The 20,521-nt window shown below is 46.0% G+C and overlaps 1 protein-coding gene across 1 annotated transcript in view; it reads left to right on the top strand.

Annotated features, from left to right (window-relative positions):
- Window positions 1–20,521, top strand: part of LOC146202091 (proto-oncogene tyrosine-protein kinase receptor Ret-like) — a 265,403-nt gene that overhangs the window by 155,766 nt on the left and 89,116 nt on the right. Inside the window, exon 2 of the mRNA XM_084587934.1 lies at window positions 16,692–16,976. Coding sequence (XP_084444060.1) covers window positions 16,692–16,976 — 285 coding nt within the window. The remainder of the gene's footprint in view (window positions 1–16,691; window positions 16,977–20,521) is intronic.

The raw sequence follows: 20,521 nt of genomic DNA, 5'->3' as shown, positions 1-20,521 counted from the left end.
TTATATCTCCTTTCACGTCTCAGCGCGCAAAATTTTTGTTCCAAAGAAAAGAACGGAGAAGGTCAGAAATCAGTGATCTGTTCCGATCCTTTTCATTTCATTTCTGCAGTACTCAAAATGCTAGCACGGCTTCACTGTATTCAGCCGCAAAGCGAAAGAAATGGAGACCAAGTGATAGAAAAGGAGGAGTTCAACACGCATAGACCGCGGAGCATAGCCTTATGCCATCTTCGTCGGGAAACATTTTATAGAGATAGCGTTTGTGGAACTAAATACGCCAGGAAATGTGCGCTATTTATGTTAAAATATTTCATGGTAAACTAAAAATAGAAAACGCGATTGCACTTGCTGACCTCTACTTGCATGGCTCCACACGTGTCTGCCCCTAGGAACACTATACGCAGGAAGGGACCGCTGTAGAAAATTGTGCGGAAGATATATATATATATATATATATATATATATATATATATATATATATATATATATATATATATATATATATATATATATATATATATCTACCGCACAATTATATATTTATTTAATGTCGGTGTAAGCCTGAAATATGAATTTGATCTAAATCTATGATGAAGAAAACTGGCGCTCCCTGGCAGATTTTCTTTCGCGTACATACACTTTGCTCCGCACTCAATCTCAAATCTTTTAATTGATACCTCCGTTATCTCACACATACTCATTATTATGAAGTCCTAAGCTACGAGTATTATGTGAAATACCACCCGGCATAAGTATAAATCCCCACATCAACCCCAATAATGTGACTGCGTGGCCTAGTAGTTGCGTGTCTACTCCCGGACTCCCGAGTGTCCAGGAGGGTTCAATTCCCATCTCAAAGGAGTAGCAGCGCGATTTGGGATCGCCTGCCAATTCGCCATGTCATGTAGTCTCGTGGCGTCACACAACGCAGCAGGGAATAAGTGCCCGTCCATACACCTGCCTACTACCACCTGCCAGATGCAACCCAGTGATTTCTCGCTCACAACGCCAACGTCGGATTTTCTGGAGAACGGGGCCTTTGACATTACTGCACTGAAAATATGCGACGAAAATTTTTTATTGCGAAAGCATTACTACTCTAGGTTTCGAGCCTTCAGCGTAGCGCGGCCGTAGCCACGTACGTCTTACCCACGTGACGCTGTGACGTCACACCCCGCGTGATACTAGGGTGAGAGCTGAGCCACCAACTCAAGCGGTCGGCGTAGCCCGGCGGTAGCCACGTCTTACCCACGTGACGCTGTGACGTCACACCCCACGTGACACACAAGCGAGAGATGGGCTCCCAACTCAAGCGGTCGGCGTGTCGCGGTCGGAGCCGCGGCTCAGTTGGCAGGAGCTGCCAACTTGGATCTCTTGCTTCACATGGGACGGTTATGTCAGAATCAGCCTGCTAGGACCCTGGCATTCACGTTAACACCACTAAGGCACGTTCATACGGCTTGGTTAAAGAGGGCTGAGGAAGCAGAAAAAGAGAAGAAGAACGCTCGGTCACCCGCAGCTAATGCTTTCGCTCAATATTTGGTTCAGCAGCGTTGAACTCTTGTAATTTTTATTCCTTCTTCCTGTTTCTCTGTCCCCCTATTTTCTCCTCTCGTTCCCTTCTTTCTATTATCGCGATCGAATTGATAGTCACCTCTTGAACGGTGCTATAGAGTTGTCTTACAGTCGTCGGAGTGGCGTACGGCACTTTTCATAAAGCAAAATCCTTATCGTCACGTTTTTTGTCGAGCTGTTCTTTTTTTTAATTGTGATAGAAGCCAACACCCTAAATCCCGAATTTTCATATTACTTTCGCGCGTCACCTCAACGTATACAGACTCACAGTGTGGCTAAATTTCCGCTGTTTGTTAGTTATGGTGGCTCAGCATTCCTTTGCGTGTCTTTTAAGGCGGCAAAAGTGCGTACCTTTCGTGCCATGGGAATGCCGAGCTATGCAATGAGAGCGAGAATGGGGCCTACCTGTATTTCGTTGTACATGCTGCTTTGGGCGCGGTAGGTCCTTTACGGGACGGAGCGAAGTATACTCTGACAAAACGAAAAAAATTAGATGGCGCTTAAGCTTCGCCTTATTATTGGTGTATGCGAAACCCCTTTTCATTGTCTGAATTTCTATATTTTTCTTGTTTAAATGAATTAAATTTGAAATTATTAAAACTGCAACATCAGTATATATTCGAAAACACACATTAGTAAATCATACGCACCACAACGCGTTCACTAGGTGCCCCCCTGACACGCTTGGTACCAACGGCCCTTCGTGACATATGGGCTGCGTGCCCATTTTGGATACAGAGGACCTTGGTTCGTACCCCAATGGGTGCCAAAACTTATTTCACTGAATTAATTTCATTGCTTTATTTTGAATGTGGGGTGTATAAATTCCCGCACGAGATCATGTGGCTGTGACGTCATAAACCTAGTGTGTGTGTTACAGGGGTAGATAGACGAGGATGAAAGAGGACCTGGCTTCCGGACCCTCGAGGAGCCACATAAGAGGCATCCGCGTAAGCGACTCCATGGGTATTGGGGCGGACTATGATGAGAGGCAGCAGCATGTCGGCGGCCAGCATGCAGGACCGGTGACATATTGGCTGGAAGAGGAAGTATACGAAGGTTAGTGGTCTCTGGAAAGGAAGAAGTTGGCAGAGGGACTGACTGGATGGGGAAAATGTTAGCCTGGTTGAGAAGCCAGCGTCCATGAACTGTGCCTGAGAGGCGAGCTATCTGTCGGTCACGGTGAAGGGAAAGGAGTCTGCGAAGAGGATGAAAGAGCCCGGTGGCATAAAGCTTGTCGGCGGAAGCGGTTATGGGAAGACAAAGCGCAGCTTTATAAAGGCCGTGAAGAGCTGTTGCAAGTGTGTCTAGCTGGCCCTGGGTGAATGAAAGATATGGTATAAAGCAAAGGAACTTGATAAGAGCCAGCGTGCGAACCAGTCGACAGGCGTGAGCTTCCCTCAGGCCAGAGGACCGTCTTATAAGTCGGCGAAGTAAATGTGTGACAGACTGACAGACAGCAACAGCCGCATAGAGAGCCCGAACATTTTTGGCGGCATGAGAGGCATGCCAAGAACGCGACATTGAGAAACTTTGGGGATTGAGGAGTCGCCCAAGGTAAGGGAGATCAGTGAGTTGTGAGCTCGTTGATAAGCAGAGAGAGTCAAAAGTAGGAGTTCTGACTTCTCGAGCGCGGGAGACAGGCCTGCATGATCAAGAAAGCAAGAAATGATATCCAATCCCAGCTGAATGGTGTCTTGAACGTGACCAGGAGATCCGCGCGAGCACCACAGTGTGATATCGTCGGCGTAAAAAAAGTGCTGAAGATCGGGAATAGACGATAACTGAACCTCGAAAGGAGCCATGGCGATATTTAAAAGGGTGGGTGAAAGAATGGCACCGTGCGGAGTTCCGCGGGTGAGACTGTGGGGTGTAGAAGTGAAGTTCAATGCTCGGAAACGGGCCCCGCGATTAGAAAGAAAAGCTCGAATGTAGTTATACATGCGGGAGCCGCAGTCGGTGCTGGAAAGGCAGGTAAGAATATAGTCATGGGAGACGCAATCGAATGCCTTGCGGACATCGACTCTGACCAGGGCGTGAAGCTGAGAGCTACCACAGGTGAAGAAAGTATGCTGAAGTATGAGGAAAAGGTATTGTGCAGATACGCGGGAACGAAAACCAATGAGGGTATGAGGGAGAGAATTCGAAAGCTTCAAATGCTTACTAAGCCTAGTGAGCGCCATTCTTTCTGTCGTCTTGCTGACACAGGAGGGCAGAGAAATGGGCCGGAGATTTGAAAGGGCTGGAGGCTTACCAGGTTTAGGAATGAGAGAAATAAGTAAATGGTTTGGTTTGGTTTGTGGTGTTTAACGTCCCAAAGCGACTCAGGCTATGAAAGACGCCATAGTGGAGGACTCCGGAAATTTCGACCACCTGGGGATCTTTAACGTGCACTGACATGGCACAGCACACGGGAGCCTTGCTTTTCGCCCCCATCGAAAAGCGGCCGCCAAGGCCGGGATTCGATCCCGCGTCCTTGGCAACAGTAGTCGAGCGCCGTAACCACGGCGCCACCCCGGCGGGGTAATAAGTAAATGATTTGGGACGTTAAAAGCAGCATATTACACGAAGACAAGAAGGGATTGAGATTCGTCGATTCATCCCTCGCCATAGTCGAGCTGTTTCCGCAGTTTTACGTAAATTAATTGATACGGTAACATTGGAAGATTGGCGAAATACTTGTGGTCCCCCTTAAGCTCTTGAGTACGAATTCGAATTCCCATTGCGGCGTCCGCGTTGCAGTGGAGGAAAAAGGTTTGTGAACTGATATCTCTGCGCACGTTATGAAACCCCGGTCAGAAGGTCAGCAATAACTCGGAGCCCTTTAGTACAATGAGTCTTCCAACCAGGCTTTTAGCTTTGACCCGTAATAATGGATCAATTAAAGACTAAAGGCGAAGGCTGCACAAATCTATTTATTTATTTTCGAACGTACTGAACTGCTAGCCTCTTTCGATGCTGCTGCAGGATTGTGGTACCTCATGATAGTTAATTTGTAACACTTCCCGAGTTGTACAACCACCACGGAATAACATCAAAATTGAGTAGCCATTATGAGGGGTAATGATAAAGTCTATAGATGTAATATATAATGCAACATGAGTACAGATGAAGTAATATTTCTTAACAAGTAGTACTCAAATGAGATTATCATGTTAAAAAAAAAAACGATTACAGCAGGTTAGAAAGAAAAATGTGCAGAGACTTAGAGTTAACAACATCATCGGGTAACATGTTCCATTCCTTAATTGCTTGCGGGAAAAAAAAAAGAATAACCAAAGGTGTCGGTATGAAATTTATACTCTACTAAATTCTTTAAATGTTTAGTTCTTGTATATCTTAGACGAAGGGAGTGGGTAAATCTTTGAATCTATTTTTAAAATACCATGGCGTCTAACGGTGCTGTTTGCGGGACCGTAATATCTTTTCGCATGATAATGATGGCACGTGGACGAACAAAGCTCAGTTGGTTCTAGAAACGAGCCTTTCACTGGCTGAAAATGGCCCATTTGTGAACGGCTGAAAGAAGCGTGCCACCTCGAAGCCTATCGCTTTCGTGCACCGTGTCGTCGTATATAATCTGGCTGTCTCGGGGGTTATCGCGATGGTTTCGTCAAATGCGGCAGACATCGCGACGTTAAAAGCCCTTCCTCACTTGCGTGAACGCGTTCCTCTCTCGTCCTCCTCCTCCTCCTTCACCACACTCTTTATGATATGCAGATATCACTGTTGCTACCCGGTTGCTGGCTCAGTAGGGTTGCCCAGTGGTGCTCCCACGCGCCCGCAGCTATTCCTCAGAACCAGTGATTGAAAAACGAAAATACTTTATTCTGCGGGCTTCATTCTTCTCCCATTTCTTTTATGCACAGGTAGTTGTGAGTCTCATGCAGAGCATTCAAAAGGTGGGCGGAGGACAGGATAGAAAGCGAAGCGTTTACCCGAAATTGCTGTTCCTTTACGATATGGCATACAATGTGAAAATTAAAAGTCAGCGTTTCCGAAATCACTCTTACCCGCATTGATATTTTAAAATCAGCAAAAGACGCAGCCGCTCTCATTACCTCACGAAAGAAGAAAGCCATCTCTGTAAGAAAATTTGCTACGTTTGGCTATAAAATCGCACATAAGGGCGCTTTCTTTGCCCTTAGAAACAAAATCCAGTTTCACAAAGCAAAAAGGTCTAGCTGAAATGAGCACAGGAAAAATATAGCGGGGGCACAAACTGGTACGTATGCATAATAAGCAGGCAACAAATTCGATGATGGACTTATTACTTCTTAAACACTGAAAGCCGCTAGTGGTGGGACACATTCAATACGAATGAGTACCAGCGGACTGCTGGAATTGATATATATATATATATAGGTATATATATATATATATATATATATATATATATATATATATATATATATATATATATATATATATATATATATATATATATATATATATATATATATATTTGCACTTCGTCCACTACACTGTGCTTCGAGGTGAGAGATTGTCTAAGAGCGGTGCAGGCACCGATCACAGACTGAACCATTCAAAGAATTGGAGCAAGGCGAAATTCGATATTGACCATAGCATAAAGCGCTACGTTTGGAAAAAAGAAAAGAGTGGGATTGGGAGGCGGAGGGCGCAGGGGGCGCAGCACTCGGGTTTTTAATGCAGAGTTGGAAGCTTTAGCGATGCTGGTTTCTAGTTTTCATTTCCGATTTAATCACGTTTCCCTTCACATTTGTTTTTACGTAAAGACGCGATATTTTGAACGCAGAGTCAAAATTCAAAACGTAAAGAGAAAACAACAAAGTCTGCTATTCTGTGATCACTTTTCTTTCATATAGTTGATGCAATCGGGTCGAATGCTTTTTTAACTCGCACCGGGGAGACTGCTCAACTGGCTTAACGGCGACGCTGTGGCATCGATTGATTGCTGTAGCCGGAATGGCACAGAGCCGTTGCGGATGCACGGACTCACGGGCCTATAGGAGCCAAATTATACCGAGTGCCGCTCGTTCTTTTCAACTGAGGAATTTTCTCATAGTCTTCATTAGCTTGGAAAGATTGCTTCCGCTCGCAGTATTAAAAACCGCGTTAGATGGTGTCTCGCTTTTGTGGGCAAAAAACTGGGACCACATGAAGGTACAGCTCTTGTGAAAAATACGGAGCAATCGGCTTGCTACCACGCAGTGTAATGGGCACCTCCAGCACACCTGGAAGTCCGTAGCTCCTCAGAAGTGAGGATGTGAGTCAATCTTACAATCGAGAGATTTGGGACGCCGGCGGGACCAAACGAGCCATGCTGCATCGCCCAGCAGCCAATACACTGGATGGTTCGAAGCTCTTTTACGGGACAACTGGGTTCGTAAACACTTCTTGGTGCGAGCTAAAAAGAAATCAAATAAAGCCCCGATAAAATGCAGACCCACTTCTGACACATTAGACATCTTCAGCATCCCTCAAGCAGCGTACACGTGCTTTATTGTCCGTGTACGTGCCCCCTTCCCCCGATCTATCAAGGGTGGATGAGGTCACTTTGAGATGGTTGGGGGTCGGAGTGGTCCTTACACCCGCAGTTCGACACCAGCGGCAAAGTGAGAGGATACCAGTTCCGAACAAATGCCCACACTGCGAAGCACCCGCTTGTGACACCACTGTCCGGCGTCTAGTATCGGCATGCCCAGGAACTTCGCATATGCGCAACACCATTCTCCAAAAGGCAGGACTTCCACCAACTGATGTCTCTCATTTCCCCTTATGGACGACGAACAACATTTATGCACGCAGTTTATGTGACTTTTTACCCATGGCTGGACCGCATACATATTTGTAACTTCACCACCATTTATGCTCGTGTGGCAAACACGGCGGAATAAATAAATAGAATAATTAATTATATAATTAATTAATTAATAATGCATATTTTAATATTATGCGTGTTTATTGCTATTGCGATGTAGTAATTTAATTTTCAGGTTGGTATTGATATCTGAACAAATACATTGCGTAACCTTTGCAAAATGGAAGAAAGTAAGGAGGCTAAAGGATACGTTACCTTGCTCCCAAATGGTTCACACGCGGCAGATCTATGGAATAGGATGGACGCCCTTCCACAACCCAGAAATATGTTTCACAGAACAAAATTACACTGAGTGTCATTTTTATTTTTCGGCGAAAAAAGCCTTAACAGGTACACGGTTCGAAGCGGACCGACTCCTCCCTCTCCGCAAATGCTTCCCAAACAGAAATACATAAATTCACCCCTCCTGCCAACAGCATAATTTACGCGCAGCAAACATAGTACTAAATGTGGATATTATGTGCCAGTGTTTCTTTTTATTTCTTATCTAGGTTTTCTCGCTTTTGCTAGTTTACTATCAATTCATGTTCATTTACACTTGATGGCGCACGTTAGCGAAGGTAAAAAAGGAAACAAATATAATTCATTTATTAATATGCGTTTGCGCTCTACAGTCGAGCCAGAATATACCGGTTCTCGAAAGAAATTCGCGGGAGTGCACACCTTTCAATGAAACATCTGCTTGACTCGCATGGGCTGAAAAACGGCACATTTCGAAAGCAAACCTGGGATGTTTTCAACGCTCGGCTAATGTGTTAGAAGTGGCCAGGCAGGAGCAAATAGGTAATATCGTATGCTTTGTTGAACGCTGGCACGTTTTATAGCGTCTGTGCTCTTCTTACCTCGTGTGATGCTCGAGATTTCTTCACTCCTTGGTGAAAATTTTGAAAGTTAAATTTTGCTTTTGACGGGAGGCTTGAAAAACATGCGCCCGGTCACGTATTTTCACATGTTGACTACCGATAGCTATCGCTGCCATGAGCTAGACGCGAAGGCCTCAAAGCTCGATGTAGCGTGCAAGCGCCAGATTACGAACAAGCTTTATTGTACACAAATACCCTCTCGGATCAGTTTTTCCCGACGCAAAGCCTATTCCCAGGCGACTATCTCATTCGGTGCTTCTCATGAATAGCCCCAACCGGGGAGCTCATTATGTCGACAAGTCCTTTAACGACGTCTCCTACGAGTGCACGCCTCTCTCAGAGTGTACAACTCCGAATCGGCCCCTGAGGCGCAGTTCTCTCGTTCATTGGTGGCAGCCCTTTCCGAGTTAATGCCTACAAAGAATTTGGGATATCACCGAAATGGTACAATGTGATATGATCGTCGGCCACTGTCGAAATATTTTCACTTAGAGATGGAGAAGAGACAAAGCAGGAGTCCATAGAATCAAAGTGACAAGCAAAACGTCGTGCGTTCACACTGCTAGAAGGTTGTTTCAGAGGGTGTTGTGCGGGGCCAAAAATCAGAGTAAACATGTTTTTGCAGTGAAAGTTTTGATTTCTATGATACCAGCGTCAACTGTTTATTCTGCGGTGTCAGCCGTAAGGCATTACTTGCTTAGGAGGCGAAAGATAGTCTAACGGCCTGCGAGGTTACGGGGAGAGCGGACCAGTGCACTGCCGGAAGGTGGTCACCGAGAGAAACACAGCGGTTGAGTCAGGCCAAGGATAATGGAAGATATTTTATATTTGAATTGTAAGATACAGTTATGGACACATTGATGGGAATAGTATAAGTTTTTAATGTGTGGTAAAATATTTGCTTTCAATATCCTAGCGAGCAGCTAAAGCTGTCATAGAAAACCAATTGCTGCGTTTTTGAAACTAATTGTGAGGAAACTGTGGGACTGCAAGGTTATATATATGCACACCTTGATAGGAATGCTATGAGATTCTTATGTGTAGCGACATTTTGCCTCTCAGGTTTGTCCTGAGCTCACAAGTAACTAAGACTTTTATAAAAAACAAAAAAAAGAGAATCTATGACGTGCGTTTTGAAATAATTGCAAGGCAACTGCAGAATACTTTAAAGTCATGATAAAGATCGATATATTTGCACATCTTCCCTCAGTAGGCTGCTAGTTTAATGACATAACTTTTAATGTATGCGCCTCACTGGTTTTCATAGCACCCTGGCTTGTATGTTGCGAGCGCAGCGAGAAGGAAGATGATGGTACGCAGGAGAATCTCCGAACATTTATATAAATATTTTCATAACATTATATTGAACAACATCCGAAGAATTTGCATTCGGAAACTCTTTCCTAAAAAGGTCCGAAATATCTGGGTATGAGCGTGGAAAGGAGGTCACGACGAACGCGGATGATTCCGCAAACTGAGGGCGCTCCTACGACGAAAAGGAGAGAGAGAGAGAGAGAGATATTTTAATGGCAACAGGAGATGTCTGCCTGGTGGTAAGCCTAGCATGCTACTCCTGATGAGGGTTGAGGGATGAGGGTGACAGAGTGTGGGAGGGGAAGGGGAAATAAATGAGAAAAAAAAGAGAATCGGTGTCGCACACTTTCACACGCACATAAGCACACACAGATGAGTTTTAAAGGGTATTGATCAACCCTGTGTCCTTAAGAAAAGTTAACTTTCACACGCACATAATCACACACAGATGAGTTTTAAAGGGTATTGATCAACCCTGTGTCCTTCAGAAAAGTTAGTAAGGCCTTGGTAGCCCTCGCAGCAGACGATCCGTCGCACCAAGGACCCAGGACATGTTCAAGGCGCAAGGTTGTTTCTTTAGGTAAGCTTAAATTATTGCGCAGTGTCCTGCGATGTGCAGTAAACCGTTGACAGGAGGTTACCAAATGTTCAAAATTTTCACACACATCACATGTAGAGCACAGAGGCCTGCTCGCTATGCCTATTTTATGTAGGAAGTAGTTTGTGTATGACACATTTAAGCGGATTCTGTGTAGACAGTTTCGATGCCACCTGTTCAAATTGCGAGGAATTCGAAAGACGCAAGTGGGATCTATTCGGTGTAGAGGTCGATATTGATGGTTCGGGTCACACCACAGAGAGCGTTGCAATCGCCATGATTCAGTTGCTACAAGTCTTGCTGCATCTCTTCGTGAGAATGGTATTGAAATTGTCCTTGTGGAATCTTTTAGTTCTTTTGCAGCGGCGTCTGCGAGGTCGTTGCCCGCGATGCCACAGTGAGCAGGTAACCACTGTAGCACAATGCTGTGACTCAGGTCATAGGCCTCTGTGTGTAGCTTATTTATGTAAATGACGAGCTCTTCCTGAATTCTTGACGATTTAAGCAATTGTAGTGCAGCGCGACAATCGCTGAAGATAACCCATGCTGCAGGGCGTTGTTGTAGAATATATATAATTGCTTCTCTCAGAGCTGTTAACTCAGTAGCCACAGCTGAAGTGCGATGACTGAGTGTTGCCGAGATTGTGGTGTGCATTGATGGTATCCACACGCCGATGGATGAAGAAATAGCTGTGACAGAGCCATCAGTATAGATGTGGCAATGATGACTGTAGCGTGCACAGATGTGCTCAAGGGCGAAGTATTTAGGTGCGGGTCCTGGGGTGTGGGCTTTTCTTTTGATGCCAAGTATAGTTGTCGAAATTTGCCATGAAGCAAACCTCCATGGTGGGAAAGATGACGGTACTGCGCGTTGATATTGCGCAGGCAGTAGATTGGAGAGTGATGTCATGCTTTGCTCTGAAAACGGGTGGGTAGGTTCACGTGCAAAGCGCAGCTGGGCGCGAAGCAGCTCCTGCGGTATCAGCACGGTTACAGATAGACGTCTGCTCTCCGCCAGAGTGTCCACTGTGGAAGTGTTTTTTGGAAGACCAAGGCACACTCTCAAAGCTTTGGCCTGCATGGCTTCAAGTAGTTTAATGCTTGACTGCGAGAGGCCTTGAAGAACAGGGAGGCTATAACGCAGAAGACCTTCACAAAGTGCTCCATAAAGCCGTAATAAGGAATCGGTAGAGCAGCCTCTTCTGGTCGTTGAGAGCATACGGAATATCGATACGTATGAAGAGAGTTTGGTCTTAAGTTGTTGAACGTGTGGTGACCATGAAAGAGACCTATCAAAGGTAACACCTAGAAATTTTTGATGGTTGACATACGGTATAGGAGTGCCAGCAACTTTCAGTACATAACGGGAGAGATCACGTCGTGAAAATGAAATTGCTGCGCACTTTTCTGGAGATATAACAAGACCTCGCTTGTTTAAAAATAATGCAATGCCAACTATTGCTTTTTGTAGCCGAGCATGCACAATGCGCCTGTTTCTTCCGGAGCACCATATGCAGATGTCATCTGCGTAGAGGGAGATTTGAACAGTAGGTGGCAAGGACCTGTCCAAACCAAGAAGAGATATATTGAAGAGGGTTGGACTTAAAATCCCTCCCTGAGGAACGCCACGAGACACATGATGTAAGGACGTGTCACCTTGATCCGTTGACATGTAAATGGCCCTATCACGAAGCTAGTCAGAAAGCCAGTTATACATTCGTCCAGCAATGCCAATTGAACGCAAGGCTGAATGAATCGCCTCGTGCGTGACATTATCAAATGCTCCTTTAACGTCAAGAAAAACGGCAATATTTAGAGACCGCTCAGCTTTGCTGCGCCTGACACAGTTGGCAAGAGCAATAACATTATCAATACTGCTTCGGCCTTTTCGGAAGCCAGACATTGATGGAGGGTAAATTCCCCTATTCATCAAGTCCCAGGTAAGGCGTGAATGAACCATTTTTTCCATCAATTTCCCAACACAGCTTAGCAGTGCAATAGGACGATAAGCGTTTAGATCAATTCATGGCTTACCAGGTTTAAGAACGGGTATTACGCGCGCAGTCTTCCAGCTCTTTACAAGGCTGCCAGCTATCCAAGAGTTGTTATAGATGGTAAGCAGCTGAGTTTTGGCTTTTCTTCCAAGACGCGACAGCGAAGTGTAGCTAACATGGTCAGGCCCTGGGCAAGCTCTTTTGTTGGTAACTGCTAGCGCAGCTTGAAGTTCTTCCATAGTGAACAATTCGTCTAGGAAAGAAGTGTTGGGCGACGGGACAAAGGTGGGGAGCACATTTTGCAGTGAAGGAGCTGCTAATGGAGCAAGCATCTTTGAACAGAAAGTCTCTGCTACATGAAGACAAGTAGTATTGGCATTTAGAGCCACGCACTCGAAAGGATGTAATTGTGAAGGCTGACTTCTTAAGCTTCGTACAATACTCCACACTTTAGATAGTGGCTTTCTAGGATCTAATTTTGCACAAAATGATGTCCATTTCCTTCTTTCTAGCTTGTCCAAATGGCGTTGAACGTGTTTTTGTGCTCGCCTAGAAGTCCGGATATCGTCTCTAGAAAGTGTCTTGCGCGCTCGTCTTTCTGCTCTGCGACGTATTGCTCGAAGTTTTTCATATTCAGCGTCAACAGCTGAGTACACCTTTGGCAGGTGGAGGACTCTCGTGTGCAATGTTTGAGCATGTGCTACTGCAGCAATGAAGGAGTCATAACTTAAGTTTAACAGATCCTGCTTTTCTACGGCATCAGCGAAAGCTTCCCAGTTCGTGTAGCGAACTTTATGCTGCTCAGAGGCGAGAGAAAAGCCACAAACCTCAATATATGTAGGTAGGTGATCGCTGCCATGAGTCTCGATGTCCACAGACCAGGTTGTTGAAGCTGACAGATCAGCAGAGATCATGGAGATATCAAGAGCACTGGACCGTGCTCCTTGATAGTAAGTTGCTTGGCCGTCGTTAAGAAATAATAAATTGTTGGAAAGTGCGAAGTCGAATAGCTGCCGGCCTCTGGCTGTCGATCTGACGCCTCCCCAAGCAGGATGATGTGCGTTGAAATCTCCCGTTATAATGTGTGGCACAGGGGTACTTCGCATGATATCTTGTAGGCGTTCAATATTGAAATTAGCACGAGGTGGTATGTAGGCAGCAATTACTGTAAACTGCATGTTCATGCACTTTAAAGTGGCTGCAACATACTCATTATGTGGATCAGTTGGTATGGGATGCTGGATGAAGTTGACGTCTTTCCGGATAGCCAGAAGAACTTTACTGAGGTCTGTACCAGTTGTTGATTGCAGTACTGTGTAGCCTGAGAGACGGATTGTAGTATTAAGCCGAGATTCTGATATAGCAATTATAGGGAAACGATGCTTGAAGACGAAGTGTCGAAAGTCAGAGAGACGGGGCGGAGGCTGCAGGCATTCCATTGAAAGATGGTGGCCTTATTTCGGATGGCTTGCACGCTGGGTGGAGCAGACGACTGATTGTCTGCTACCGCCATTGCGCCAGGAGAGCAGATATGAAATCAAGAATTGTAAGGATGGCTTTCGCCACCGGCGAGGTGAGTGGTATAAGAAAAGCACGGACAGCCTCAACAAGTGAGCACAGTTGGGAACTAGAAATGTCAGAGTTTCTGCGAATAGAGGTTTCGCATGACCGATTCTGGGATGCACACCTCGAATGAGGCTGCTGTACAGTAATTTTTTGTGTGAAAAGGAGAACTATATTGCTAAACCTATAACAGCTTTCGCTTATAAATAGGCTAAGTCTTACTGTACTGATTTATGAACAAGTCATTTTTTTTTATTCAATTTGACTGGTTTTTGAAATGTCAAGACGAGATAAAAGTCTGATATAGTTTTTCCACATCTTTGTACTCTACGATTCCTTCTTGCAGAAAGCTTAAAAAGAAGCCCAAAATATTTAGAGCGCCAGTCTGGTCGGTTTGCCGCATTATTCAGAGAAAGTTGATCGCCATTGGCGGATTAGCATTAACGGCCAAAATGATATGGAGCTGCAGCCTTAATTTGGCATTTCGCGGGCAGCTGCACCGTGGTGCGTCTCGCAGGCTTGTCTTAGCGTCTCTAAGCTCGCGTGTATACTGAACCTTCTTTTAGGGCGACAGCACCAATCAGGAGGTTCGCGAGGCTAGCGAAATCGTTTAACGCTTGCATTTACGAGGCAAAACAATTGAACAATAGAAAAGAAGAGCCATCAGATCGGAGGAGATTTGAATTCAGGAATTTCTTGTCCTGAGCAAGTGCGGAGCCTCGGTCTATCGCCGGAGCCGAACACGTCCTGAGGGTTTAACTGCCACTCAGGGACGCTGTGCATTGCATGACGTCTTCATGAACATCAAAACGCAAAACAAAACAAGGGCGCATATGCTTCTGTACGTATACAAGGTTTAATTAAATCCGTTAAATCACTACCACGTTTTGCGGTCCATCCGGCTCCTCGTGCATTATATATTAGATTCACTGACATTTCCAGTCTTCAAGTATCGTTCTGCCTACACTCCATGGCAGGGCGAGCCGTTTCTTGTTTGCGTTTCGCAGTATTGCCCGCGGTAGCATGCCTCCCTTGCAAGAGTGCCACATCATACTCCCGAACAGAGTGGTAACGCGAGAGCTTCCCCTTCTCGGTCGTCACCTTCTGGTTGTCGCGACGTTCCGAGGCAACGGCACCCATGACGTCAGCTACTGCACACAAGCAAAAAAGGCAGTATGATCGAGCACAGTGGCTGTATTCCATAGGCTCCCATTTTCTATTTTGGATCGTTTAGGTCTTCTTCTGGTGTTGGCTGCGTGACGCAGCCGCGGCTTTCACGCGTCCGTGGAATGCGACCGGACCATTAACTCATCGGAGACCGCCCCTTAGAACTGGCTGCATGACGCAGTCAGTGGTTAATAGGCGCGTGTGGCGAGCGGTGTCGACTATTGCCGATGATGGCGTGTCCCCCTTACTTTTGGTTTTCTGCGACTGGCCGCTCGCTGCTTTCGACTGGTGCCGCCGTCATGGTAACATCCGTCCGAATGAAATTTAAAATGCCATCTTATCGAACATCCCCAGTTTACTCGTGACTCTCAAGCAAATGCGAGCTTCTGCTCCTCCGTCTGCCCCTTTGCCGCTGCCGCCATATTTGATGAAGCGATTATATATGAGCCATGGTGAGCCGCCCCACGCGATAGCAAACTCCGTAGCCATAGCAATTGGAGCGAAGTCCGCTTTCTCGCCAGGCGCTCGCATTCCGCCAGCCTTTCACTTTCCCCAACTCTCAACTTTTCCCCTTTCCACGCACGATGCTCCGAAGTGCGACCACCACTTCGCTATTGTTCACTCTCTATTTAGCTCTTTAACTTGCCCAGTAAAGTTTTCGCTTCAAGACGCCGTTCAGAAGGATATTTTCAAACTGTGAATATTTGCTTTAGAGCAATAATTTTAATTAAGGCAAAAAGGGATGTATTGTGGAATAAAACAACATAAATTTAAATTATTTTTGTAGTGTAGTTGCCTAGAAAACGAGTCCTTATGTACGCACAAAAATAGAGGTCGAGTAACAGGCCCCAACCTGCAACCTTAGGCCATGGGTAGCTCCTTTTTTTGACCGACATGCCACAGGCCTAGACCCACCCTTTTTATTTTCGCCTAAAATGCCTCGGTTCACCGGTACGTCAACGTCCCATAACAAATTTAACCTTCTCCTCTTTGGAGCGGCGCGTCGGATACCGACAGCTGATGCGGTCCCAGACTAACGTTGCCCGAAGGGGATGGCGGTAGCCTATCCACATACCTCAAACTGTTTGAATAAATGTTTCTCCTTCTCCCACTGAGTACTGTTGTACGCACAGTAGTCTGTAATATGGCCGCTAGAACCTCCCGAAATAATATTTCAAGAGTTTTTTTAAGCGACAGGTTTAAGGCTTCCACACAGCGCGTAACTCGCATGTTGTCTCGAAGGCATCCAGCCATCCTGGCAAGAAACTCCGGATTGTTCGACAGGGCTATGACATGAGCCACATGACCTCGCGCTTCAATTTTAAACACCCAGAAACGCTCCCCTGAAGCAGGACGGTACGTGTGGAATGAAGGCAATTAAAACACCATATTTAATGCGAATGAATCTCAAGATGTCTCAACGCACGTATTTGTATAAGACAGGTCGATTTGCTTAAAGGGGCATGTCAGGAATTTTTAGACTGCAGATGGGTTTCGAACCCACGACCTTTGGTTTGCGAGCAGGGACGCTACCGAATAGGCCATACAGCCTCGTTCGTGCAGTTTGAGAGTAGGGATGATTATATGTACGTCGTGTGGTCTTTCGCGTAAAGTGGTGTCGTACGGTTGACTGTATGCTAATGAGAATGTGTGTAATAAGCGATGAGCGCAGGCTTCTGTGGCGTCATACAGTGAAGCGGGGCTTAAGTGTATCCCTAACTCGTTTTTTTCTCGGCGTATGTCCTGCTTTGCAGCGTACCTGGTCGAGTGGCCTCGCAAGTCGCGCGAAGCTACCGTCGAGTTACCGGCCGACTTCCCCGTGGACCAGCCTTTCTTCTCACTTCGGGCCACCGTCGTGCCCCTGGCTCCAGCACCGGGTGTCCAGGGGCCACCAACCGGCGTGCCGCCACTTCGCTACAGCCTCGTGTCCGCCACGCGGACCCTTCGAGCCGGGGCTCGGTCTTTGCATCAGTCAGCGCCCTTCGACGTCCACGCCGTCACCGGTGACGTCACGCTTACTGACACACTGCGTGAGAACGGTACGTATAAGCCCGTCAGCGATTTCGGCGTCGTACCACTTGTGATACGGAGCCCTCCGCAGCTGCTGTAATCCTGGGAAATATATTGAAACGGGGGCCCCGAAGCGTGAAAGTGCACTCAGGTATGAAGCGGGCCTAAAAGCGCACTCACGTTTTGGCGCGCACTCAGAGACTTTGGCCGGATTCCGCTGATCCGGATTAGCTGTCAGCTTTGGCGCCTCCGGTGTGTCAAATAATGTTCCTATGGGCACTCTGACGTTATCGACCTTAGCGTCTGCCGTGAAAAACTGCTAATAAGAGAGACTGGCTCTGATGGCTCTCGCTAACGAGAGAAGGCGCCGAAGACGAAGCAAAGGATTATTTTAGCTGTCACCACTGTGCCGAAGGTTCTTTCGCAGAAACTCTTGCCAGCATACTCTCTGGACACTCATTGGCGGTGGCGGGAGACAATACGTGACATGCTTATAGACTGCCGGCCACCAATCGATCTCAGTGTTTTCTTCATTTAGCCCCTCAAGCACTTGCGATCTACCGCAGAACAAGTGTGTGCATAACGGCATTTTCACCGCTGGACGACCCGATTGCAGCCGAACTGTATGTTCAGAATCTGAGGCATTACCATAGCGCAGGAAGAAAATTAAATTCTTCTCACGTTGGTACGCGTCAGAACCTATTGACAATGTTACTGTTTCTGCGATTTCGTAAAGGATATCGAATATCAAAGGACCTGTCCGACTTGAATTAGTAGTAGAGTCTCCGGTGGGTGTCTGAAGGCGTGGGAAGTCCAACGGTTGATCAGATTACATTAACTCGAAAAAAGCCTGCGAATGTCGGTTTTCTCACAGGAATGCAAAAGGAGGCTTGAATAAAACAGGCATATACTAGAGAAAGAAGAAAAGCGCGTCAGCGCATGGCGGAGGTGATTCGATTTCTCAGCGTGTGGCGACACTTCGAACGTATATATATGGTAGTCGTCAATGGGATCGACTTCCACGGGTAGGGCCAGTATAAAGGAAATGTGGTTCTGTTCTCTATTGAGTTCTGGGTTTAAGTTTGCCACTGAAGTTTTAGCAATCCTTCAAAGAAACATTGTCTAAAAGACAATACTTTCCCATGTCGCTGCATTCCTATCTTTATTTGTCTGAACGTAAGGTCCCACGCTCAACTTATACTCCATGTCGCGTAGCAGGTTTTCTGAAGTGATCATATAAAAGCTGTCTGGTCGTAGTGTTGAAAAACGAGGTAGGCTTTTCTACATGTGAGCCGACAGAAAAGAAGCTGTAAAACGACAGAAAAGAAGCCTGTAGTTCTTTCAGACGAAGAAAATACATTAAAAAAGCTAAGAAAGAGAAAAAAAGTATGTGAGCCGACAACTTTACGGCAATCTAGATCAGACTGACCGACGTGGAAAGACTGAGCAGACAGGAGTCCAGCTCAGTTCTGAATAATACTGCACAGCGCCGTGCACAACGCGTGTTTCGTCAGCCGCTCATTCTGTACCCTTTGTAACGGATGGAGCATGTTGCTGGCGTGGCAATGCTACTTTCTATAGCATAAGTTTAGGCGATGTCTCGGCAACAAACACAAGTTGCGTGCGCGTGGGAGTAGTACGAAGCGAAATGACTAGCTTATTAGTTTAAAAATTCGTCTCATAATGATAAGCGTAATATTACTGGCATTACAGTTCTAACAAATGTCTCTCTCTCCCTCTCTGTGTGTGTGTGTGTGTGTGTGTGTGTGTGTGTGTGTGTGTGTGTGTGTGTGTGTGTGTGTGTGTGTGTGTGTGTGTGTGTGTGTGTGTGTGTGTGTGTGTGTGTGTGTGTGTGTGTGTGTGTGTGTGTGTGTGTGTGTGTGTGTGTGTGTGTGTGTGTGTGTGTGTGTGTGTGTGTGTGTGTGTGTGTGTGTGTGTGTGTGTGTGTGTGTGTGTGTGTGTGTGTGTGTGTGTGTGTGTGTGTGTGTGTGTGTGTGTGTGTGTGTGTGTGTGTGTGTGTGTGTGTGTGTGTGTGTGTGTGTGTGTGTGTGTGTGTGTGTGTGTGTGTGTGTGTGTGTGTGTGTGTGTGTGTGTGTGTGTGTGTGTGTGTGTGTGTGTGTGTGTGTGTGTGTGTGTGTGTGTGTGTGTGTGTGTGTGTGTGTGTGTGTGTGTGTGTGTGTGTGTGTGTGTGTGTGTGTGTGTGTGTGTGTGTGTGTGTGTGTGTGTGTGTGTGTGTGTGTGTGTGTGTGTGTGTGTGTGTGTGTGTGTGTGTGTGGGGGCGCTCGATATCCATTCTATACTTTAGGGAATATCAGGAGAAAACCTAAACAAATACCAACGTCAAGGGCTCTTCTCAACTTGAGCTTTTGAACCCAACGCGTGTCTTCCGACGACGTTTCGAAAGCAGAGCGAAAACAAAAAAATTGTGGCACATTTTACGCTCCGCCTTTAACCCTCTCATCCATACGGGCCTCATATGAGGACACATATTTATCCGGCTATAAAAATTTTTCATTTGCTGAGAGCGTGTCGCTGAGCGCATGCCAATTGTTTCTAACATGTTTCGCTGATGACACTAGCCCTCGATGTCCTTTTTTTTTTTTGGCAGTTTCTAAAGGGGAGTAGGCTTGTTTGGGGCAATCGAATGTTCCTAAGAAACAAAAAATAATTCATTCAGAGGCAGTGGCTCTGTCCTAGTTAAAAATATATATGCGCAAAGTACAACTCTTACCTAATTTGAGCCAGTTTTGTTGTTTTCTTCTTGGCTATGACCTGTATACATGGAAAAAAAAAAACATCTGTCCTCAAATGGGGACATTACGCATTAAAAGCGTTTCCTCATTTATAGCACCACCTAACAAAAACTCACTTGCGGAATTCCAGGCCTGGGCTCAAAGCGCCTGTATTTTTCCTCGCTTTACATGCGCGGTGCAAGCTGTCTTGGCAGGAATTTGGTTGTATGTAGGTATTGCATTTCTACTGGCCGTTGAACATAGGGTTGTTTTCCAAAATGTCTTCATAGCGAGGAGTGTCAGGGAGGAAATCGATGCTCTTTTGGACCTCTAAAATTTGACTCCGATGACGTTTCTGAAGCGGATGATTTGGAGAGAGATCTTGGCACTTCAAGCAGCTCAGAAGATGAGGATGATCCTCCAGCCTCTGCATGCTAACAGCGCTTCAGTAAATTCTGGCTTAAGGGCTGCCTCGAGGGCTTCTACTGCGAAAAAGTACAGCACATTGTGGATCACCAATAAAGACATCGGGTTTATTGGTGAGCGCAGAGTCAACGTGCGCGACGCACATACCGCACATACTTACCATAATTCCTGAGTCCTTCCTATAGAATATCGCTTTCCAAACAAGTCTGTATGCCGTTCAAAAAGGTAACAAGAAATAGAGCAAACTATTTGATGTCACCAGGCCGCACTTCGTGGAAGTTTACAAAAAACGCATGGGGGGGTGTCGATATCATAGATTCCTTGATTGCAAGGTACAGAAATAACGTCCGCAACAAGAGGGGTTACATGAGATATGCTCTTCCACCTAATAAATTCGGCACTTGCGAATACCTCGA

The sequence above is a fragment of the Amblyomma maculatum genome, chromosome 1, assembly GCF_055883805.1.
Source record: "Amblyomma maculatum isolate TAMU_Amacu chromosome 1, ASM5588380v1, whole genome shotgun sequence".
NCBI classification, from domain to species: domain Eukaryota; kingdom Metazoa; phylum Arthropoda; class Arachnida; order Ixodida; family Ixodidae; genus Amblyomma; species Amblyomma maculatum.
The sequence above is the reverse complement of the archived record's forward strand: the minus strand, read 5'-3'. Positions and strand labels throughout refer to the sequence as shown.